This window comes from Ips typographus, linkage group LG11 (genome assembly GCF_016097725.1).
Source record: "Ips typographus isolate SLU linkage group LG11, UJ_Ityp_2.0, whole genome shotgun sequence".
NCBI classification, from domain to species: Eukaryota; Metazoa; Arthropoda; class Insecta; order Coleoptera; family Curculionidae; genus Ips; species Ips typographus.
Window position 1 is genome coordinate 9,201,120 of NC_138432.1, and position 22,009 is coordinate 9,223,128.

Sequence of the window (22,009 nt, forward strand, 5' to 3'; positions counted from 1 at the left end):
AAGTGACAGGAAAATCGATAATTTCGTATCGATTAATGTTCTTTAGTAATATTTCTGGTATAAGCAGGAGTAGTAAGCTTTTAGATAAAATAACTGGTGGATTCAATGATATTCATATATTACTTTCACTAATTATGGTAATATTGTTGCTAATTACTTGAGATTTCTTACTTATTAACAATCTGGCATTTCCTATTGGCTAATACGACTAGGATTCACTTAAAAATAAGTATTCACTGGGTTTTAGCTTAACTACTGCAAATTGTAAATTGTTTTTTTTTTTAAGTTTTCTAAAAATTACACGTAACGTATCACTTAAAATAAATATTAAATAAAACTAGGTATATATTGTGCACTTAATCTTATAAGTAGCTAGAGACAGGGAAGGAAGTACAAAAATAAATACTTTTCATTATCATAATCTTAAATGGGGTTTTAAAATTTTTGCTCCTGACTCACACTTAATCAAAATCACATATTGACCTAAGACAATCAAAATTACGTTCAATAAGTATAGTAATCAGTTCATTGTTATATTACTAATGCCGCATGATATAAAAGTAGGATTTACATATTATTCGCCAAATTTGGGACATCGGCCTTTGGATTTGTTGTACGGGCCGAATTGACAGAGAACTGTACCACATTCATGGTTCTCAATACATCTGGAAAGCAGTAAAAATCATTTTAGGAAAGACTAGATTAAAAGTTGTTTTGCTACTCACTGTCGATCAACTAGACTGCTATATTCTCTGCCTCGTTTCATTCTCAGACAGTCTTCATTGGATAAGTCGCAATCACAGGTGCACTTTCCTCTATAGTCTAGTTTGGTTATAAATTCTTTAGGGCACTTACACCTAAAAATCAAGTTAATGTTAATAGGAATAGTATACAAATGTGTGTTGGTACGAACTTTTTAGTTAAGCTTTGTGGTTCATTCGCCTTTGAATTGGATCGTGGTTTGTAGGTAAACCTCGATAAAGGGTTACTAAAGTCAGCCCGTTTTGCTCTTTCTGTAATACTTTGTGGCTTTTCAAGCCGTTCATCCAATTTTCTCCTACACTCACACTCGGTGTGGTTGAAGAAAGTGAGTTTTTCCACACTGGGATGCTCAATTCCGAATCTCCTAACCTGAAACAGCAATTTTTTTTTGTTAGTAACTATGTAGAATGGATGTAGTTATCGTATGCTAATAATCATGCATAGCATGAACCTAAACAACGTCTCGTGTTCAACAACAAAGATTAACGATAGCAAACGGTCCTAAATCAAAGACTTATTCACAGTACACGGAGTTGTCAAGAAATACCGGCTATTTCCCGGAACGATCATTGAATAGTCTTCGCTATTTCTTCGTGATTTATTATTGCGCAGCAATTAGAAGAATGCTTTGCTTTTTACAAGTCGTTTTAATGGCCAACGGCCACATTGATGTCGGTTTGTTCATCGATTAGTGTCTAAAGTAGTGTTAAAATAGGAGTAGCGGCTTGTTCTTCTTCTTCATTAACCTTGTTTATTGCTTTGTAGTTTATATTGCAGACAGTAATTTCTTTTTGAACTAGAATGTATAGGAAACAGTACTAATAGAGTGGAATGTCTAAGTTTTGGGGTGGTGCAGCACTTTATAAGCTTTTGGAAGAAGAATTTAAAAAAATTGCATTTTAATTATTTACCCAATCCTCTCATTACTTCCATCCTAATTCAAAACACTTAACATTAAGACGTGCGTTATGTAGGGTCACGTGACATTTAACGTATGACCTGTGTAAAAGCAATTACCATTCATCAGACTGTGGTAATTAATGAAAATGGATAGCACCCGCACATAAATCGGAATTTAATTGAGTTCTATTGGAAATTCAAATAACGTTAATGGGAAATTGAAGCACAATTAATTTTCTAAAGTGACTAAGCCAGATCTCGAGACATTTGAATAGTTACATAAAGGAAACCGCGAGATTCCACTAGGTCTGTAACATTCTGAAGGCGATGATGTCTGTCCGCAAACCGCAATATTGAACATCTGCAGCTGTTCTATATTGCATACCAGAAACTTCGGTGTTGTTCTCTGTAAGTCGGCGTTTTTTCGACTATTTGGCAATGCAAACTCTGCCAACGTTTCCGCGAACTAAATTTATCTAGACGACCTCTTTTAACCTTTTAATTTTTGCGTAACACCATTCCAAGATTAAAGTCCCTAAAACTTCAATCAGATTTCACGTTTCTGGTTTTTTAATGTTGTTTATACGATCGATATGCAATACTTACATAAAAATACAGGCTGACTTCCTCCCTCTTCTTATACTGACAGGTGGCGTCATTTTCGCAACACCCTGTATCTTCTGCGCACCGGTGCAACACTGTACAATGAGGGGTGTAAGTGACACTAGAGTTGGGGTGTTCTACATGAACTGGGATCACTTTAAGAATGGGGTTGTGGCATTTTCCAGTGTTTTGCACCTGGAGATAGTGAGCGGCAGCTGCTGACGATTTAATTTCTGTAATTTGTGGTATATCATACGAATCTCCTTCCACAACTGTGTTTGTACGTACCTTGTGAAGATATTTTTGCTGGCACATCGTTGGACTGTAAATAGTCTGCTCTGGCTTGTCGCACTTTTTCTCTAGTGCCCAAGAACTTGTATTTGAAGTCGCCAAAGGCAGAAAGGTGATGAGGTGCTAGAAAAATGTCGTGTTAACACTGGTTGAAACATGTTTTAGCTTGGAAGTACCTGGCGTCGTTCGTTCTGTAGACGTGGACGGTTCTTCGGATTGAAACTCGTCGTAAAAGTCATTATTTGGGGCTTCAAAAACGTCCTCGGAGTAGTCGTCTTTCTGAAACAAAACGTTCATTAAAAATGTTAGTTTTCATAATTTTAGTCAGTTTTTCTATAGAAGAGGAAAAATTATATTGCCTTTTGCATTTTCATCATTACTAATTCACATAAATTGCTGTTCATTAATAATTCATGACAGATACTCGAATACGCACTAGGATCACGTTCCTCCTAAATACCTTCTAAAACTTTCAACTATTTGGGGTATTAGTAAGGCAAACAATAGTAGGATTATCTGCTAGAGTGATTTATATCGATAATCAGGATAGGTGACTTTGAAGGAAAAAACTTTAATACCTCTGAAAGAACCATGAAACCGACAATGCGGTATGCAAATGAGCTCATTGGTTGCAACAGGCAGGAATGCAGCTTGTTCCTGGTAGACAGTCTGACAAAATAAACTAATTGGGTCGTAAACTGCAAAAAGGTCTTGGTCTTTGACCTGTTTCAACACATTTCATGTATAGTGCAGGTTCTGGGTAACATCCCAAAATTTGTATTGGTACACACGTGTCCGGCCAATTGAATTTCGATTGGGTACTTGAACAGTCCAGCAGGTTTGTATTGGGTTCTTGAGGTTTGCTGCCGTAAATTTTGTAATGAGAGTCAATACAGCTGGAACACTTTTACTCGAGTCTTGTTGACATAATCAATTATCGTCTCTGCTCCAATTCAACGCTGATGGTGGTCCTCAAGTGTTATTCAGCTAATTCTTCTTAATTTCAATTATTGAAATTTTTTTTAGTTAACGTCAGCTAATTTGAATGTCTGTGGCCTTTTAACTCCTACATTATACCTGTCATCATGTTAGTCATCAATTACAACATGCATTAATAACGGCTACTATATTCCCTTTGTATTCTTTATGTGCAAGATAAGAACATCAGTGAAACGTTAATAGCGAAACTGTCAAACAACATCCGTAATACCATTTTTAAAGCAAACCCAACCAAGTGGAATTGCTAAACTTATTGTAATAGCCTTTGGGCTAAGTGTATGTCATTAGTATGGTTTGTATATGTAATTCTGCTAGGAATTTACGTCGTCCAAGCTGGATTTAAAACACCTAATAATTTACTTCAATAGTTTAGAGACCACCTATATAGAGCCCAACAAAGGACCATTAAAAGATTATTAAAAAAGCTTTAATTTATCATGCAATGCTTTTCCTGAATATCTGTGTCACAATATATATGCGACACTATAATTTTCATAATGATCAGTCAAATTCCAGAGTAATTTTCAGTGATTAAATGTTATTGTCTGGAAAGTTCTTGATCAATTAAACTAATTTCCTCTAGTGGAAGAACTTTTCTTCAACTTTCGCCGAGTTGTTGGAATTCTTCACACAAACGACATACAGTAGCAATGCGAGTAATAAAATGCCAGCGGGTGGTCAGTCGATCCGGTTTTTTCTAATTTTTCATTATATCTGCAAGATGTAGGTACTACACGAACTGGTTTTCGTTCAATATTCTTCACCGGAAACAAAAATGACTCCAACAAAGGAATGCCACAATATCAGTACACTAAAACAGCTCTTTTCAAGCCGTTTTAGTCTTAATAATCGCACAGCCTATGTGTTCACTTCCCGCCTTTTGTTTACTTAATATGGTATAAATTAGTTGATTAAACCGGAAAGTTGTGTACTTGCTGCTTAATAATAAGCTTAAGCTATAAATTACGATAGTCAAAGTTGTAAAGCTGTTTGAAAATCTAAAATAATTGGTATTAAGCTGTTTAGATGATGTGAGGTATAGAAAATTATGGTGTAAGAAATAAATGACATTAACAACCATGCTTTTACACATTAACTGTATCTTCATTTACTCTACTACAGTAAAAGTTTTTTTTAAATTTCCTCATAGAAGAAAAAAGTGAATCGTCAAAATTATTCTTATTGATTGATGTAATCAGTTACAACATTCGGATGGTAATAAACTAGAATGTAAATGTCAGTTTAGCAGCAATCTACTAAGGTCAGAAAGTCGCCTTCCGCTCCTAAATAATTGAAAGGCAACCATTTACACACCACCTCTGGCCTACATCGAAAAACATTTTTCGTGTACATAATATACATCTATCAATCAAGATTCATCAATTGTGTAATTTAAATACTTGCCCACATTTAAATAATATGTAACCTGACGATCTCGACATCGTTTAATTAGTTAATATGGCATATTATCGAAAACCACCTACATTGTTCGTGGTTCATTTTAACGAAGAGGGTTGCCCAACAGTACGTTTTGCTTCAATGCAAAATGGAAACCACTTTAAACCTACAATATCAGCACTCCTTGATCTTTTAAAATAAGACAGAAGGGCAGTTTCATTCATCAAGAGTTGTTACGACACTGAATGAATTTGTTTTTCTGGTTTTCCTTTGTATGTAATATGTTGCAAGAATCTTTGTAGAGCCGCCTCATAACTAATGGGAATTTATTAACACCTAGCCTGTTATTTTCTAACATTTAAAACAATAAAACCGGTCATTTAGATTAGGGAAATTACTATAATGGACCATTTCATAATATGTGGCTTAATTCAGTTTAATTAACCTACTTTCATGTATAATATCCATCCAGAGACTATACAATTTAGTTGCAGTTATTAACATTCAGTAGTTAAGTTCAATTTTAAAGGAATTTTCACATACCAGTCACGTATTTCAAATCAAAACTGATAAAACCGCAGGTATTTAAAAAAACATGTTACTGTTACCGAACCAACTAGAAAAATTCAGGTACTAAAGGTTCATATACTAGAGTGCCGTTAGGTTATCGTGTGACATAAATTTGGTCCGCCTGGGTACTAACTATTTACAGCTGCAAAACTCCCATTTTATCCAAGTTGGTACCGCAAACTATTTGATATTACACGCGTGGGTGCTCGTAAATAAAGCGTCTTTGAATTTGCGGTAGCTTTCGATTTTATCCATGCTCGTCTTCTTGGTACGACCTGAGCGTACCAAGTTACATGTGCTGTTTCGAATTTCCATTTTTTTTCGGTCATATACGGTGTTGTAATCTAAATCTTAGATGTAAATCGAGCTTTTTAAAGTTTGTGGAACCAAGATTATTGCTTAATTCTAACAAAACGTGAAGAATGAAATCTCTGAGACAAGTCAAGGTTGACAATACTATAATTATAACGATGAGTCTATAGATGCCACAAGACAAACTGATAATACTGTACCATTTAAAAAATATCACTATCATTATCAGTAATAAATAGTACCAAAAACCAAGGATACAGCAAGAAAATAAGTGGTACAATCCCGTTAAACAAGCTCAGTTAATAAATCAATTATTTAAGTGTTGTAATTCAAATTAGTCGAACACCTGCACAGGTGCCAACTATACGGAAAATCAAACTAAATTAAGATTACGTCACAAGTCGCAAAACTTATAAATTTCACATATTAATATGAATTATACCTAACTAATCCTCATCCAGGAGATTAATTATTGATTTAATAAGTTACCACCACAAGCTAAAAAATTACATTGTACAGGGTGTCTCAAATTCGATGGTTTTACGGAGTACCTTCAAAAATAGGAAGGTTGGAATGCGGTGTTTGCAAATAACCGAGTTTCGCTTGGTTGAACTTGTTTAGGGTCTTTTAAAACACTTTTTGTGCGTTAACACGGTTTTTCGGAAATACCTCCCTGAAGAAGGTCCTTTACGGCAAAAATGTCCTAATGCAATCTGGTAAAGGGTGAAATTCCCCATAACTTTCTCCATTTACACTCTAAATAACCGAGTTACTTGGAGGTTTCTCATTTATTTTTTCAGATTTTTTTGGAATCACTAAAAAAAATTAAATTTTATGTTACCCGGTTTTGGCAATGGTTATGACTTTTAACCAGTTTTTTTAAGATCACGTGACATCTCCGACATTTTGACATGTTTTAATTGTTTAATTCCAAGCAGTTTTTCCAATGTCACGTGATTTTTTTTCCCGGCAAAATTTTACCATTTTGAGCATTTATTGGTGAAGTGTCACGTGACTTTTGGCTGGTATTTTAACTTTTTTATAATTTTTCACTTTTTTAGCGCATTTAATAGTAAATAACTCGCTTATTTGGTCCACGGTATAGAAACTTTTGTACGTAAATAGAATGGAATTTCTAAAGGTATGACAACACTGGTTGGTTCAAAAAGGGCTTGAAACTTAATCAATTTGTATCTCAACCTTGAGAATTTAAGCAACTGAAAACTGTTTTCAAACTTCTGGTGACATTTTTAAGGATCAGAATCCACTAATGCCATTTTGATGTTTATGACCTGCAAAACACTTTCAAGACTCAGAAGACAGTTTGAAAGATACTGGTGACATTTGGATGTTTCTGAGCTGAACTTGAAAACGAATGCAGTCACACACAAATAATAGGGAAACCTTGACACCCTCAATTTGAGACACCCTGTACACATCATCAATGACAAAGTTCTGATATTTGATAATTCTCTTCTGTTCAATTCTTTCCCTCATCAAACTAATGATTTATAATTTAACCTGCAATAAATCTGTTTGAAGCATGTCGTCATTACAATAATTACGATTATTATTTACTTAGAAAATTACTTTATTACATATTTCACTAGATGCAACCTTAACATGATTATATAAGTAAAGTAATCATCAGTGGGCGTTTTGCCTTTCTGTGTAATTCATCGTTTCAACGGAAGTGAGTCATGAAATGTTGAAGATTCATTAGAGTTCGCCTTCATCTTCATTTCTTCAGCAAATCGAGGTCTTTTCAACTGTTGGCATAATACAGCCTAATCTAATGCGCTTTATTGTTGTGAACGTGAAAGGTAGTGTTGATTTGCATTTATAGAGTTTCTGAGTGAATTTATGCTTAAATAAATTGCCAACAATTTTATACATTTATGTCACTAATTAAGTGTTTTAACATAATTCCACAGACACCACAAATCATGCATAATATTTAAATAACAAAACTGAAACATTAAATGATATTGTAATAAAATACAGTTACAACAATAATTACGTAATCATGTAATCTGCCTTAATGCGACAGCCTTCAGATGATTAGGCGGTCTCCAAGTCCCCAATCGCTTTAAATATTTTAAAAGTCTTATCCTGAGGGCTTAAACCGGTTCAGGTATTGTTTCAAATTTAACCTAATTTGTCGTTGAACAATGAGGAACAATGAGACTTTCTCTCGTAATATGAGATAACTGGTTTAAGTGGGCGTAAAAGCGCGAAAAGTATTGTTAACAACTTTTCCCAGTTTGAGTTAGCTCAAAAAAATGAAAATTTCAGTTTAGCAATGTTTTATTTATCTCAGGTGTAGTATCAAACTTCCGATTAATCCATCAACGTTTTGAAATGTCAAACAATGCGATTCATCAACGTTCGGTCGTAAAATTTAACGTTCGTGGTCGTATAGGCAAATTGAATGTCAAGTTCGTACTGGTACTTTATTGAACCAGTAATCAAACGCCGATAGAACCGGCTAGAGCAATCTGATCGTAGCATATAATAAGGCAAAGGTGAGCTAGTCGTAAGTATTGCGGACGCGGCAATAAAATCACAAGACATATTGGTACCTCATACTATTATCGCAACAAGGCGAAGCTTGTAATGGGTTCCAAACTGTGAAGAAGAGAACTTCATTCAAATCCACTCCCCCAACAATTTTCGAATAGTACATCGGATTAATGACTTTTTACGCAATGGTAATTAGCGCAAAACGAGTCACTGCAAAAAGTTAATTTGTGTTTATTAGTAAAAACAGGCTTAGGTATTGCGTAAGTTACCACTTACTGCATGCATCATTTTATTTATTGTTATAGAGATTGAACAGATGCTTTAACTAATTGCATATACTTTTGTATGTTGATGATATTCTATGTAACGAGGTTATAAAATAATTTAAAAACCCTGGTTTTTGTAACAGGTTGATTTTGAATTGACTTAAGTATGTCAATGGTGGTCTGCATGTGCTGCTCAACTCTGATATATCACCATCAAAACAACATTTGAAATTATTTCACTGAATTTTTGCTAACAACTTATTATGCATTTTAAACAATATTCATGGAAAATCAGGATTTGTCGATAAACACACATTTGCTTAATTAAAAGATTAAAAAAAAGTAATAAACAGATAAAACCGTTTGTGTGTGTATTTAAAACTGTCAGATTTATTATCTTATCTTTTATATTTATAGTTGGTTTTTTTAATTGGATTTTCGATGAAATTTCGTATGTACTGTATAAACTGCATAATATGTAACAATAAATAAATTGCAAATATTTTTGCACGGATATCCAGGAGGTCACTTATTGATATGATTTATTGAATGTCAACTGCACCCTAATAAACAACAGGACCGGTTATTAACAGGATTTAAAACAACAAATCAATTAACTAAGCTAATAATTTAAAAAGTCTTGTTTATCGTCCACTAAGCATGGTTGTAACCTTTTCATTGATATTAATAACTATTACTCAGGGGTCAGGGGATCAAGAATTCATATGTAAATGGCATCTGTGCTACATTTTACCAGTTTAAATGCTAAATAACAAGACTGTTTTAAACCCTGCTTTCCAGAACTAGGGTTTCAAAAAATGGAAAGTGTACTTTATGCATAATTAAAAAAGTGAAATCTGAACAGTGTACCATTGACACATTGCATCTCAAACAAGTATGAATAACCGAGTGTGTTTGCTTGAATACTTATTAACTGTTGTTAATAGCTGTCCATTACTATTTCTTACAGGGTGACGATGAAACTTGTTTGGAGTCAATAGCTTTGAGGTGTTAACTCGTGGATGTTCAGCTTAAAAACACAAAAAAATGTTTACTTTTACAACTGTTGACATTTCACTTTTCTAGAGTACTAAATTGAATTTTCAACAGTCGAATCGTCCCTCGTATCAAAACATCTGAAATCCGGAGAATAAATAGAAGAAGTAAGACACATATTAATGATATTTACATAAAACGAGAACGCCATCGTCCTTCACACTTCCATATACAACGTATTATTTATTTGTATAGCTTTCTTTCGTATCAATCATGTCAATTATTGAAAATGAAAATTAAAATTAGATATTTCTGATGTAATAGGAGAAACAACGGCTTGAATACTTAAAATCAAGCTAGTATAAATCAGCTGTGTGGCATTTAAAATTAAGTTATTACTGTAGAAGTAATATATTACTGTATCATTCATACTATTGAGGCGTATCAAGAGGAATATTAAAATTAATTACGCTCTTTCTGCATACCGCAACCATCATAATGTTAATGGAGTAATCAATCTTCTGGTAGTCTGCAAAATTATTGTTGGTAATGCGTGGGATGGAAAAAACTATTAATTTAGATAGTTAATTCATACTATTTATTCAAACAGGTTCCTGATTTCATCACAAATTACATTGTTTTTCTAGTATGCAGAATTTGATATTTTTTCGCACGCATATGAGGGCAGAAAGTAATTATTTATGTTTTATGAAAAAAAGCAGCAGTTAAATACTATGTTAATACCTGGCTGAAAGTGTCGTCACTTTATCAAGTGACAAACTGTCTTTACTTTTACTGGTGGCACTTTTCCTCCCTTGGTAGTCTCAAATGAGAGAGGACAATTTTATTTTCTATAGGGGTCGTAGAAAAGTAGTTTTTTCGCACTTATTTTTTAATTCAAGTTCCAAATAGGCGTCATGTGACTTACCTAAGCCGTCAGTGATGTTATGAATTTATCATAGTTACTTAACATCATCCTGGCAAATTTGTAACTAAACAACAACTATGTAACTAACAACAAATTGTTCTATCACCTGCATTTATGTTATGTCAATCAAAGTAAACAACCTATCAATTACAAAACGTGAAGTATATCAGTTTGAGTATTATTTCCAAAATATATTGCAAAATGCAGTGCAGAAATATGTATTATTTTCAAATTGGTGTAATGAAAACGCGTGCGAAAAAGTATCGCTTTCCGCACTTGTTGGGAAAATACAAGTGTCAAATGTTTTCTCGGGGATCTCAAAAACTGTTACCAAAATGGTCGAGTAGGTCAAGTAATACAACAACGAACACTTGAATATGACCTTAAACTCTAAATTTTGGCTCTAGTAATTTTTGAGTTACATATTCCAGTCAATTTATTAAAATTGGCCGAAATACAGGTGGGAAATGACAACACTTCTAAGAAATCTAACAATAAAACATTGCAAATTTATAGTCGTGTGGCGTTTGATCAAGTGCCAAAATTTGGAGTTTTAGACACAACATTTTTTTTAAATTTCACCACTAAAAATACCACAAATACTAAAGTGAACGCACGGATATCAATTCACACTCCCAGGAAAGTAATTAAAAATTCAGAAGCGTTAATAACCCATTTAAAATTTGTTTACATCGTAAACAAACAACCTAGGGCGACTAACGATTTAACTGTAACCCAGAAATCTAACGTTTTATGGGCTCTTAATAAATATAAAACGTGATAGTGACACGAGCAAATTCCCCTCTACTTTCAAAAAAAATAAAAATGTGGGAAATGTTTTTCACTTTTCTTATTTTATTTGTTTAGTTATATAACACAGTGGCGCCTCATAATTTAAACGCACAATGGGCCTATCCCACATATCATAAATTTTTGTTTTAATGACTGGAATCGAAAGAATAGGATCAAAAAACTAATTTTTCATATTCTTGAAGAAATTATGGTCGTAAATGTTCCTACATTAGTTTGAATTTGTCCATTAAATTTAAAAATCTGTTTTGGCGCGCATGTGACGTACGTAATTCTGGGCGATTTTATTGGCTGTTGCACGCCAACTGTTTCACTTCTTGTCGCTGATTGGTTGATAGTGTAGTACGTCACCGGCGGCGGGCGTTTTAAACATGAGATTAATGTAGTTTTTATCATCAATTTTTTTCTATTTAGACTTAATATTTTTGAAAACAAAAAAATACGGGTATAATATTTTCAATCCGTCTTTGTAGTTATGAAATAAAAAAAAAACTGTGGGACAGGCCCATTTAGTACAGTTTGGAGCGTTACGCCCCTGATTTTTTTTAAAGCCAGATTACAAAGGAATTCCTCGTGGATCTAAGGCTTGAATGTGTAGTTTATCTTTCTGCGATCAGCAAATAAACATACCGTGTTAATTGTCGTGTTAGGCTGATATGTTGCTCTATAAGTTACGGGCTTAACATCAGTATAAGTTGTTATTCAGTCGTTTTACGAGAAAAATTAAATCAGAAGTTAGTGGTCACGTGAAATCAAACAAATTTTCTGTTAAGTGGTCATGTGACTAAGTACCTCCAAGTTGACCTTACCGTTAGATAATCTCCATCATAAAAGTCTCCATAATTGTTAAAAAGTTCTTCCTCAGGACTTGGTGTGGTGGTCGTGGTCGTGGTGGTAGTGCCCATCATCCAACCATGACGATGTCGTACCGGATGTCCCGAACTACTGTACCTCAATTTATTATTGTTAATTTTTGAAGTTCTATCACTATTTTTTAACAAGGTACTACTAGTGGGAACACTACTTAGTTGTCTGTCTCGTAATTGGTGCGGATCGTGGTTAACATTCACACTACTCGGATGGTACTTTTTCGGATTAGTTCTTTGGCTGTTTTTGATATTGTCCGCATATTTCGTGTGATGGTACGCCCACGTCACTTGCACAAACGCGTAGAAAACGAGCAACGACCGCGGATTCTTCAATCGCATCGTGTTGGGCTGCTCACTTTGATCCGTTCGGTTTCATTTTTAAGACCCTTAAAACAGAAAATAATCATATTAAAAAATGTTAAAATGAACCAAAAAAACATTCTATTACAAAACTTTTGCCTTTTCAGGAGACTGTAAAATGGTGAACAGTTTAAATTTCTAGATTGTGTTTTCGAGGTTCTAAAATCGGCGTTATTCACGAGACAAATGGACATTCTTAGTCCGGAAATAGACAACCAAATCCGTAACCGTACGTACATTTGGAGAATGAGTAATTGCCCTTTCGTCCCTCTTTGAAGTATCGTATAGGCAAAATAAACAAACTCAATACGTTATTGGATCTAATTCCAAAATTAGGGGATTTGTAAGTTTATTCTGGCATAAAATACAGGAAAACCTTTCCGGGGGATTTTTACGTAAATGAAACAACTGTTGGATATAATTAGGTCATAATTCAGATAATTGACTTGGATTTATTTAAGACTCTCAGGAATTTTTATATTTTATTCAGTTTCAGGGACTTCACAGAAAATTGATGAATAACAGGGAAATCCAGTTGAAGAGCAAAAGTCGTACACTGACCTTTCAAGTCAGGATTTTCAGATCATTATCAAGGCACCCAAGGGTAATAAAACTGCTCTTTTTTTGATTTGCGATGTCTGGTTTCGGTTCGCATTCCTCATTTAAGTTAAACGACGGATTATTTAAATTAATCGAACACACTTAAAAATCTTTTCATTTGACACATTTTCCATTTTAATCCACGGTTTGTAGCAATAATACACACTAAGCCTAGTCAAAGCTTCAACTAATTATGCCAAATCATTTCTTTAGCTGTTTGGATTTAGTGGGTTACTTCCTGCAGCAGATTGTACACGAAATTGAAAGATACTTGGGTAATGTTTGGTCAGATGGTTATTTTTGTTACTATCGACCTAGAAAATTAAAAATAGATATTTTGTCATATTTTAGTTCTTCTACAAACTCGTCTGTCTTTTATAAATACGTTTTTTGTATTAAATTAAATTAATTACAATTTTCGTCAGTCAGTGTAAATAAGGAGGAATTATTGTTAGTGCAAATGACGGTATAGAACAAACCATGACAGTTGGCGGTTACGTCAGCTCGTGTGTCACTAAATTAAAACTTTAATTTTTACCACACATCAAACATGCAAGGTTTATCCATATGATTTGTCATTATAGAAGCATAATATTATTTTAGTGGTACGTAAATTTGGCAATGGTACCCATCCAATGTAACCTGATACTTATATATATTGATATATGTTGGTCAAATAAGGTGTAAATTTAACTTAAATTTTGTATATTATAACGTGCTTATCTTAAGTGAATTAATTCAGTTTATGATTGTTTAATTTTATTAATTAGTGTTAATGCCTATCAGTATAGAGACTTTTGTGAAATTAAAGAACTTCGTATCACCAAATGAGGAGCAAAAATTTCATAATATATTTTCTGTAGAAGCTAAATAAAATAAAAGTAAAACAGAAACAAAATCAAAGAATAAGCTTTTATTAGAAGACTTCTAAAAACAATCTTGACAGACTTTTTCAGGTTTTAGAGGGTTCTGGTAACTAATAAAGCAGTACAAAATGGCTACAAAAATCATCAGTCACATTAATAACAGTATTGACAAGCCTATGATAGTTTCAGGAGCTTCTGGCAATACAAAATGGCTGCTAGAGGCTTCTGAAACTTACATGTTACTCTTAGAGGCCTCTAGGACTGTTAGAAGCCTCTTGGAAGGCTGAAAGAGGCTTTAGAGGCTCCTGGTCTAATTTCCAACTTTTGCCTAATCATTTTGATGTGAACACTATTTAATTACTCACTGGATAATTAAAAATTAAACATCACTATTGAATCATTTGTGTTTATTCTTTTTTATCAAATTGTCGTCTTATTTTAAATTTTGACAAGAAAAGTCTATATGTGCAGCATTTTCACGTTAGCTTTCAGCTTGCTGCTTTTTGAACCATTTACAAACTACGTTTCTTGTTCTTAAAAGATAATGCAAATTGTAATATTAATTAACGAATACCAAATATTATCTAAAATAGGCCACAAATAATGATTTCAATAAACTAAGTTAAAAATAATGCATTTTTGTAATGCGTATTTAAGGGACACAATTACTCATCTTTTCTAGTGCAGTTTAGAACTTCTTTTTGTTCTCGAGGATTATTTTTGGATTGACTGAAGTACAAGCTTAGCCGATTGACTAGTAAAGTGTTTGGAAATTCAGTGCATTACAATGTACTGTCAAACATTTGGTAGTGGTAAACAATTATTAGAATTTAAAAGCCAAAAGTTTTGGTAATTGGCTAAATGTAAATAAGCTACAGGATTTCACTGTGATGGTTATTTTTAGCGGCCCCTCGCGAATTTGAAATAATGACTTACTTAAATAAATTTTCAGTGTATGAAAATTGATCCGTGGTTTTGTAAACTTTAATGCATCCCACCGAATTTGACCCAAATGTTAACTGGAAATGTTGCAAAAACTAACCGATTCATCCGGATGATACATCAAAATGGGGTTCAGCAACACGAATCCATCATTGTAAGGCACAAAACTTAAAACTTCACTTTTCCAATTTTTTCCAAATCGTCAATATATACCGCGTGTCGTATTTTTAGTGGGATCGCGTAAGTCTGAAGCATAATCCGTTGTAGCTTCAATCGCAGTCCGTGTCAGACTGAATCTTTTAATGTTGCGGCTTGCACCCAGTCGGGCATCATCATTGTGGTCCATTCATCTGCATTTAACACCGTCTGACATTGTTGTTTTGTTTTGTTGATCATTGTGTGAACATTTTTGGGTTAATTTAGTGTGCGGTTTCACGCACGAACAACAGAAAAGTACCAAATAGTCCTTTTTGGGCTTCAATGTGGCGAAATACTGAAAGATTTAACTCGCCTACGGCTTGCCCTAAATTCTTATCCTAAAACTCATTAGATCAATCAAAGATCCAATTAAAAACACTTCGTCCCAGTCAATTATCAGATGATTATTATTATGATCGATGGGCAACTTTTCTAATAATGACCTTAAGGCAAACGTCCCGGAATCCCAAACAAAAATTAACACAAAGTACATTAACACTGTAAGACCAAAGAACGTTGCAGGAAAATGACAACTAATAATGCAAAATCAGATTCAAGCAAAACTTGGCCAAAAACAACCCAAATGTGGGTTGCTCAATACATATACAAATCCAAACTAGAAGGGATTGCCAAAATTACAATTTTGATAAACTTTTGCAAAATTAATTTGCTAATGTCTTGGAAACGGTAAGAGATAAAAACTTTGAATCGTTCTATGTTTGCCCTTAACAAATATTAAAAATACCTGATAGTGTTAAGGTTGTAAGAACTATTCGATTATTCCACGATGATAACATTAATCCAGCTTTGCACAACCATATCTAGGCCAGTTTAGCGCCACCGTGGCATTAATTGACTCTAGACAGATGCCAATATTTATCTGGAACTCATTTTTTAAAAGGGTTTTATACTGAAGATTTGCGTAATTGATGATAGTTACAGCGCTTTTAAGCTCTCCGAAATTCTCGGCTTTGTTATGTTGTACAGCTGACGAAAACGATAAAATGTTTATGACTACTTTATGGAAGAGAGCTAGAGAATTTTACTTCATCTAAATAGACATTAAATCTTCATTTGCCTAACCAATTTATATGTGCCATTTGCAGTGTAATTTAGCCGATGGATTTCTTTTTAGTACAAAGCTAAAAGTACTTAAAGTAAATTAGTTTATTAAATCTGAAATTACAGCAAAACACATAAAAGTAAATTTTGACAGCTGTGACTAAAACATTTTTGAAAAATTGTGGTTGGCAGACTGTATGGCAGTTTTAGAGTAACACTACCAATTTACAAATTCTAAAAAATTAATTTTGTTATCATTTTTGTTGTCAAATTTGAACACCAAAACAGTCAATTTTACCCTTACTGTTAAATAGCTAAAACAGAATAAACATTGTACAATTTTTACTGGTTTTGACTTGCTTTGGCCACTAAAACAATAAATTTTGCTATCAAATTAAAGCACTAAATCAGTGAATTTTCTTATTTTTTCTCTCCAACTTGAGCAGGAAAACAGTCAATTTCATAATTCTTTTTCTCAAGTTTGATTACTAAAAATGCAAGTTTCATCATTTTTACTAGCAAATTGAACACCAAAACAGTTAATTTTACAAATACTGTCAAATTTGAGCAGTAAAACTGTAAATTTGATCATTTTTACTGCCAAATTTGAACACCAAAACAGTGAATATTACCAGTATTACTGTCAAATAGCTAAAACAGTAAATTTCGATATAAAACCGATATAAATATTGTATAATTTTTACTGGTTAATTGAAGCACTAAAACCATTAATTTTATAATTCTTTCTCCCAACTTTGACCACTAAAACAATCAATTTCATCATTTTTGCTGTCAAATTAAAGCACTAAATCAGTTAATTTTTTTATTTTTTCTCTCCAACTTGAGCAGTAAAAAAGTCAATTTCATAATTCTGTTTCTCAAATTTGATTCCTTTTTTCAAAAATTTCAATAATAAAACAGATATAAATATTGTATAATTTTTACTGGTTAATTGAAGCACTAAAACCATTAATTTTATAATTCTTTCTCCCAACTTTGACCACTAAAACAATCAATTTCATCATTTTTGCTGTCAAATTAAAGCACTAAATCAGTTAATTTTCTTATTTTTTCTCTTTAACTTGAGCAGTAAAAAAGTCAATTTCATAATTCTGTTTCTCAAATTTGATTACTAAAAATACGAATTTTATCATTTTTACTAGCAAATTTTAACACCAAAACAGTGAATATTACCAGTATTACTGTCAAATAGCTAAAACAGTAAATTTGATTACTTTTTCCAAAAATTTCAATAATAAAACAGATATAAACATTGTATAATTTTTACTGGCTAATTGAAGCACTAAAACCGTTAATTTCATAATTCTTTCTCCCAAATTTCAAAAACAATCAATTTCATCATTTTTGCTGTCAAATTAAAGCACTAAACAGTTTTTACTTATTTATTTAATTTCTGTAACTTAAATTATTTATTTAACTAACTTAAATGTATTGCATTGCTTTTTACTTTAATATTTTAAACATAATTAACAGTTAGTATGTGGTTAAAAGTGTAGTAGAATCACTATACTCATCCCAAATTGATTGGTAAAACTCCCAGTCGCTTTGTTTAGGATTAATTTGTTGCGAAATCGATTCGTTAATTGACAAATAGTTGACATCCGAAGAAAGTGAATCAACTGGGAGCCACAGAGTGTTATTCAGGGCTGTGGAGTTATCTGGAGTAGGATCGCTGAAAAACTATTTAGTAAGTCCTGATCTAGTAAGTTTTTAACAAACCTTACCTGTACTTGGCAAAATTGGACCATAACAAGACTATAGTATTGGAAACTTTCAAGTCAGTTTCAGTGTAATTCAGTGTGGGAATGTAGAACAAATAGGTCAACTCCTCAGCGTGGCCAGCACCTATAATGATTTTATGTTAAAGATTCACATAAAATCACCCTGTATACTGTCAAACCTTCGTAAGTTCTGTCAGTATCGGAAGCATACCCCTCATAACCGAATTCGTAATAATACACTGTAGTATAATTAGCCATAGTTTGGGCTGATTTCCTGATCGGTCTGACAAATTGATCAGCTGAAATAAACTACAAAATTCATTAGATATTATGATTAATAAAATGGAATTTAAATCATACATTTAACAAACGTTGTCGATTAAAAGTAATAGATTCAAGTGCGAAATAGTGATACTTAATCTGAGTTCCTGCCTCAAGTCTCTTCAAAGCTTCCTGAGTTAGACTCCAAGGAGTTAATTGTTCCACAACTACGTCATAGTTAGCTAAGTATAAGTTTAGGAAAACTGAAAAAACAAAATTAATAAGAGTCTAAGATATTGTCAATAAGTCTAACATGGAACATCTCCAACGTCTAAAGCTTCCTGACTGTTGAAACCTAACAAAATGGGCACTTGGTTGAAGTTTCCTTCACTTAGAGCTTCAACACTATCATTAACATACACAGCTCCTTCTATATCAGGCTCTAAGCTGGGAGCAAACGGTAAACCTCTCAAACCGTTAGTCAAAAACACCTACAATCACTTTGATTGCCACAATATCACATAAAAAGTTAATGGAAAGTTTACCCCCCATCCAGTAATCCAAGCAGTCCTAACCAACTTTTTCAGTTCAACTTTCCGAAGCTTTTCAACCAATAAAGTGGTGTTTGATGTAGACAACAGTAAATTAGTTCCTATCAATTTAGCTATTTTGGATGCTCGGGTGTTTAAAGACCATAAATTCAAAGTACTCCCACTATCCATTATGGCCTTTTGAAACAGACCTACCAGATTCTAAGTTAATTTGACAATTAGACACTTTTAAGAAACTACCTTGTGCTGCAGAGCTTTGCAGTAGAATATGAACAGAAACGGCTCCGGCACTTTCACCAAAAATTGTCACATTGTTGGGATTCCCACCAAAATATTGAATGTTCTCCTGCACCCATTCTAAAGCTCTGAGTTGGTCTTTGATGCCCCAATTTCCTGGACAGGCCTCGTCTTCTGTACTTAAAAATCCCAAGACCCCTAATAAAAAAAAAATACATTCAAGGTGCGTGTTGTCTTGACACGTGTTGTCTCTATCAGAAACACGTTTGCTATACAGTGCGAATTTACCCATAAACTATCTCCTTTCATTTAGTGTAACTTTCCATTTTTATCTAACGGTACGTCAAGGTAGTCGAGGTAGTATATGGGTTTTTTCTGTGCGATTACAATATAGCTTTTGTCAACCATAATCACAAAAATAAAGCCGGAAAACATTGAAATGTTAAAAGAGTTTTAATAGCTTGAAATTTTTCAAAAATTGTTTGTCTATTATCCAGCAATTTAAAAAATACAAAACTATACCTATTTTATTATGCAAAGTGTTAAGATTACTGAAATGTGTAGAAAGTAAGACACTCAAAAATTGTCTATTAAAGCTGTGTGAGTCTAAATGTCAATTGAACTTACCTACTCGATAATTAAAGCTGACAAAAACCAAGTCACCGGCATCAATAAAATTATCAGGTTGGTAATAACTCCCGTTACCAAAAATAAAAGCACCTCCATAAATCCACACCAAAACTGGAAGATCAGTAGCATTCACCTACAACAAACACTTATTAAAACACCCCAAAAACCCTCAAACTCCACCTACATCCGGAGTGAAAACGTTAATATAGAGGCAGTCCTCATCTCCATAAAGTGTTCCAGTGCCTAAAATTTCGTCATCATCAAACTGGACACACTGATTTCCATATTCAGTGGCATTTAATGTACTATTCCATGAAGAAGGAGGTCGAGGACTCTACAATTTATAAAAAATGTCAATTTTTATTTTAATTTGGTCTGGACACTTACAGCAAATCTGAGGTCTCCTACTGGTGGTTCAGCGAATGGAATTCCCTTAAAACTGTAGAAGGTATTGTTATTTCTCACAGTGGTCTCGACTTGTCCAACTATATCACCGTCAGCAATTGTAATTTGCACTGTCTGAGAAGTAAAAAATATGGAATTTTTGGGAAACAAAATTGTTGGAAAGTACCTCAGATAGGATTTGTTTAAGTTGGACAACCAAAATGATGGTCAAAAAATTCCACAGAAGCATGTTTCTGCTCTTCAAGTTTCAGTAACAATGATTGCAGATTATCGAAAAAAAATTGTTTTATATACTTAGCCGAAAAAATGTTTACGTATAAATTTAATCTGTAGGTAGGCTTTCCAAATACTTGACTTCTGAATTGTAGCTCAACAGTGTTTTGATTACACACGTCTGAATAGTTACAAATCTTTCAAAATGAAACTTATACAAAATAATGACTCGTTAAATTAACACCTGCAAATAATCCATATGATGTGAGATAATTTTCATGTTAAGAAGTTCTTTTTTGCAATATCTCTAGTATGAGATCGAGTTTATTTCTGTTTAAACTAAGTTTATGTTTTCCCTTACGTTATGAATACTTAATATCTTGGAAACGGTGTAGAATATAGTTCATAACAACCTGAGGGCATTATAGGCGGGCGTTAACATTTTTATTTTTTCATGCCATAATCAACGTTTTCTTTTATATTTTCTAAAATTTCATCCAGCTTTTGCCATATTTTTACTTACTTACAGGACTATCAAAGCCAGAAACAGTAAGAGTAGTAAATAATTACTGAATTCGGTGAAACATACAACATTGTATACACCACAGACGTTAGGGAGAGAATAATATCCATCAGCGGTCATCTTCAGGACATTATGTTCTCTCTAACGCCCTTGGTACATAAACAGCTATTATGTGAGGCACTTTTTTTTTTTGTTCATAAACAAAGCTTGGTGGCTTATTTAGAGTCTCAAAAAATTAAAGAAAACAGTTCTGAAGTTGGTCAAAAAATCTTTTTCTACGTTAAAACCTAATAAACTATTAAGCATATCTTATCGCAGCCAAACGTCAAAGTATAGAGTAATTTGAAGAAATGTAAAATCATGATTGATAAATTAGAATCAATGAACTTTAGACATTGTCCTACAGTTACCTAACGAATCAAAATATCTGGAAATGTATGATTTTCAAGTATTCTTTTGATGCGTGGGAAATGAATCAGAACCACGTGGAAAAAAACAATATTTATAACGTACTTAAAATGTTTCGAATAGTTTAAATTGTTTAACAAATATTCTTCAATTTATTTAAAATTTGTCTGTGTTGTTCATAGGTACGTCCAATGTATTGTCCAAAGTGTTAAAAAACAATGAAATAATATAAAAGACACTAATGAAAGATACAAGTACAAATTAGAACTAACGAATTGGATTAAATACACAAAAACGAAAATAAATAACCAAAATGTTAACAATATCATATTCCCAGCTTAAGGCCCAGAAATTCTGTTTCTACTTGATTAAAGCCAGGCGAAAAGTAAACACAACTAATCCCATATAATTCAGAATCCACCCCCAAAAATTGACATCTGCCCAATTCGGTGAGTATTTGTTCGTGAATCACTAATTACAAAATATTAGTCCTAAACACGTCCCAGATTGGAAATACCATTATTCAGGGGATGAAATCTTTTATTAAGGGCAAATTCTGAATTCAAAGGTGCACCCATTGTGTTGGTTACCCTATACATTAATGGTTCAGCCAGGAAGTACCATTTGCTTGGTCCCAAAAATTGGTTTATTTCAGTGGAAATTCCTGGTTTTAAGAACAACTAGAATTTAAAAAAGGAAAGGTGTTACAGGGTGTAAAATGTGATCCTAATAGTGGGACTTTAATAACATGGAGGTCAACTAAATACACACCTTCACTAATCTT

General features: G+C 33.2%; 2 protein-coding genes across 4 annotated transcripts; both read right to left on the bottom strand.

Annotated features, from left to right (window-relative positions):
* Positions 1-101: 101 nt before the first annotated feature.
* Positions 102-15,687, bottom strand: LOC145735806 (uncharacterized). Of its 3 annotated transcripts, none has more exons than XM_081989885.1 (8): positions 15,096-15,687; positions 12,168-12,613; positions 2,733-2,835; positions 2,554-2,679; positions 2,269-2,480; positions 914-1,131; positions 726-857; positions 102-665 (listed from the first exon to the last, which is right to left on the bottom strand). In XM_081989885.1, exons 2-8 carry the CDS (start codon positions 12,564-12,566, stop codon positions 575-577), a joined length of 1,281 nt encoding a protein of 426 aa, XP_081846011.1. In that variant the 5' UTR covers positions 12,567-12,613; positions 15,096-15,687; the 3' UTR covers positions 102-574. The 3 variants fall into 3 exon arrangements, with proteins under 3 accessions (XP_081846011.1, XP_081846009.1, XP_081846010.1); XM_081989883.1 differs by having other exon boundaries at positions 2,269-2,498; positions 15,096-15,684; XM_081989884.1 differs by having other exon boundaries at positions 2,269-2,498; positions 14,990-15,684.
* A 1,957-nt stretch (positions 15,688-17,644) lies between these two features.
* Positions 17,645-20,367, bottom strand: LOC145735095 (juvenile hormone esterase-like). Its single transcript, XM_081988822.1, has 11 exons — positions 20,248-20,367; positions 20,064-20,195; positions 19,861-20,010; positions 19,674-19,809; positions 19,050-19,244; positions 18,804-19,000; positions 18,572-18,749; positions 18,358-18,521; positions 18,177-18,306; positions 18,001-18,121; positions 17,645-17,948 (listed from the first exon to the last, which is right to left on the bottom strand). The coding sequence occupies exons 1-11, from the start codon at positions 20,308-20,310 to the stop codon at positions 17,750-17,752; spliced, it is 1,665 nt and encodes a 554-aa protein (XP_081844948.1). The 5' UTR covers positions 20,311-20,367; the 3' UTR covers positions 17,645-17,749.
* Between the last annotated feature and the right edge of the window lie 1,642 nt (positions 20,368-22,009).

Excerpts from the sequence above, each read along its gene's own strand:
- LOC145735806 (XM_081989883.1), bottom strand. The coding sequence starts at position 12,566 with ATGCGATTGAAGAATCCGCGGTCGTTGCTCGTTTTCTACGCGTTTGTG. Across the intron at positions 2,680-2,732 it reads TACAGAACGAACGACGCCAG|CACCTCATCACCTTTCTGCC; the intron begins GTACTTCCAAGC and ends ACATTTTTCTAG. Across the intron at positions 2,499-2,553 it reads AGCAAAAATATCTTCACAAG|AAATTAAATCGTCAGCAGCT; the intron begins GTACGTACAAAC and ends CACAAATTACAG.
- LOC145735095 (XM_081988822.1), bottom strand. The coding sequence starts at position 20,310 with ATGCTTCTGTGGAATTTTTTGACCATCATTTTGGTTGTCCAACTTAAA. Across the intron at positions 19,810-19,860 it reads TTAACGTTTTCACTCCGGAT|GTGAATGCTACTGATCTTCC; the intron begins GTAGGTGGAGTT and ends TGTTTGTTGTAG. Across the intron at positions 18,122-18,176 it reads TACTGACAGAACTTACGAAG|GTGCTGGCCACGCTGAGGAG; the intron begins GTTTGACAGTAT and ends AAATCATTATAG.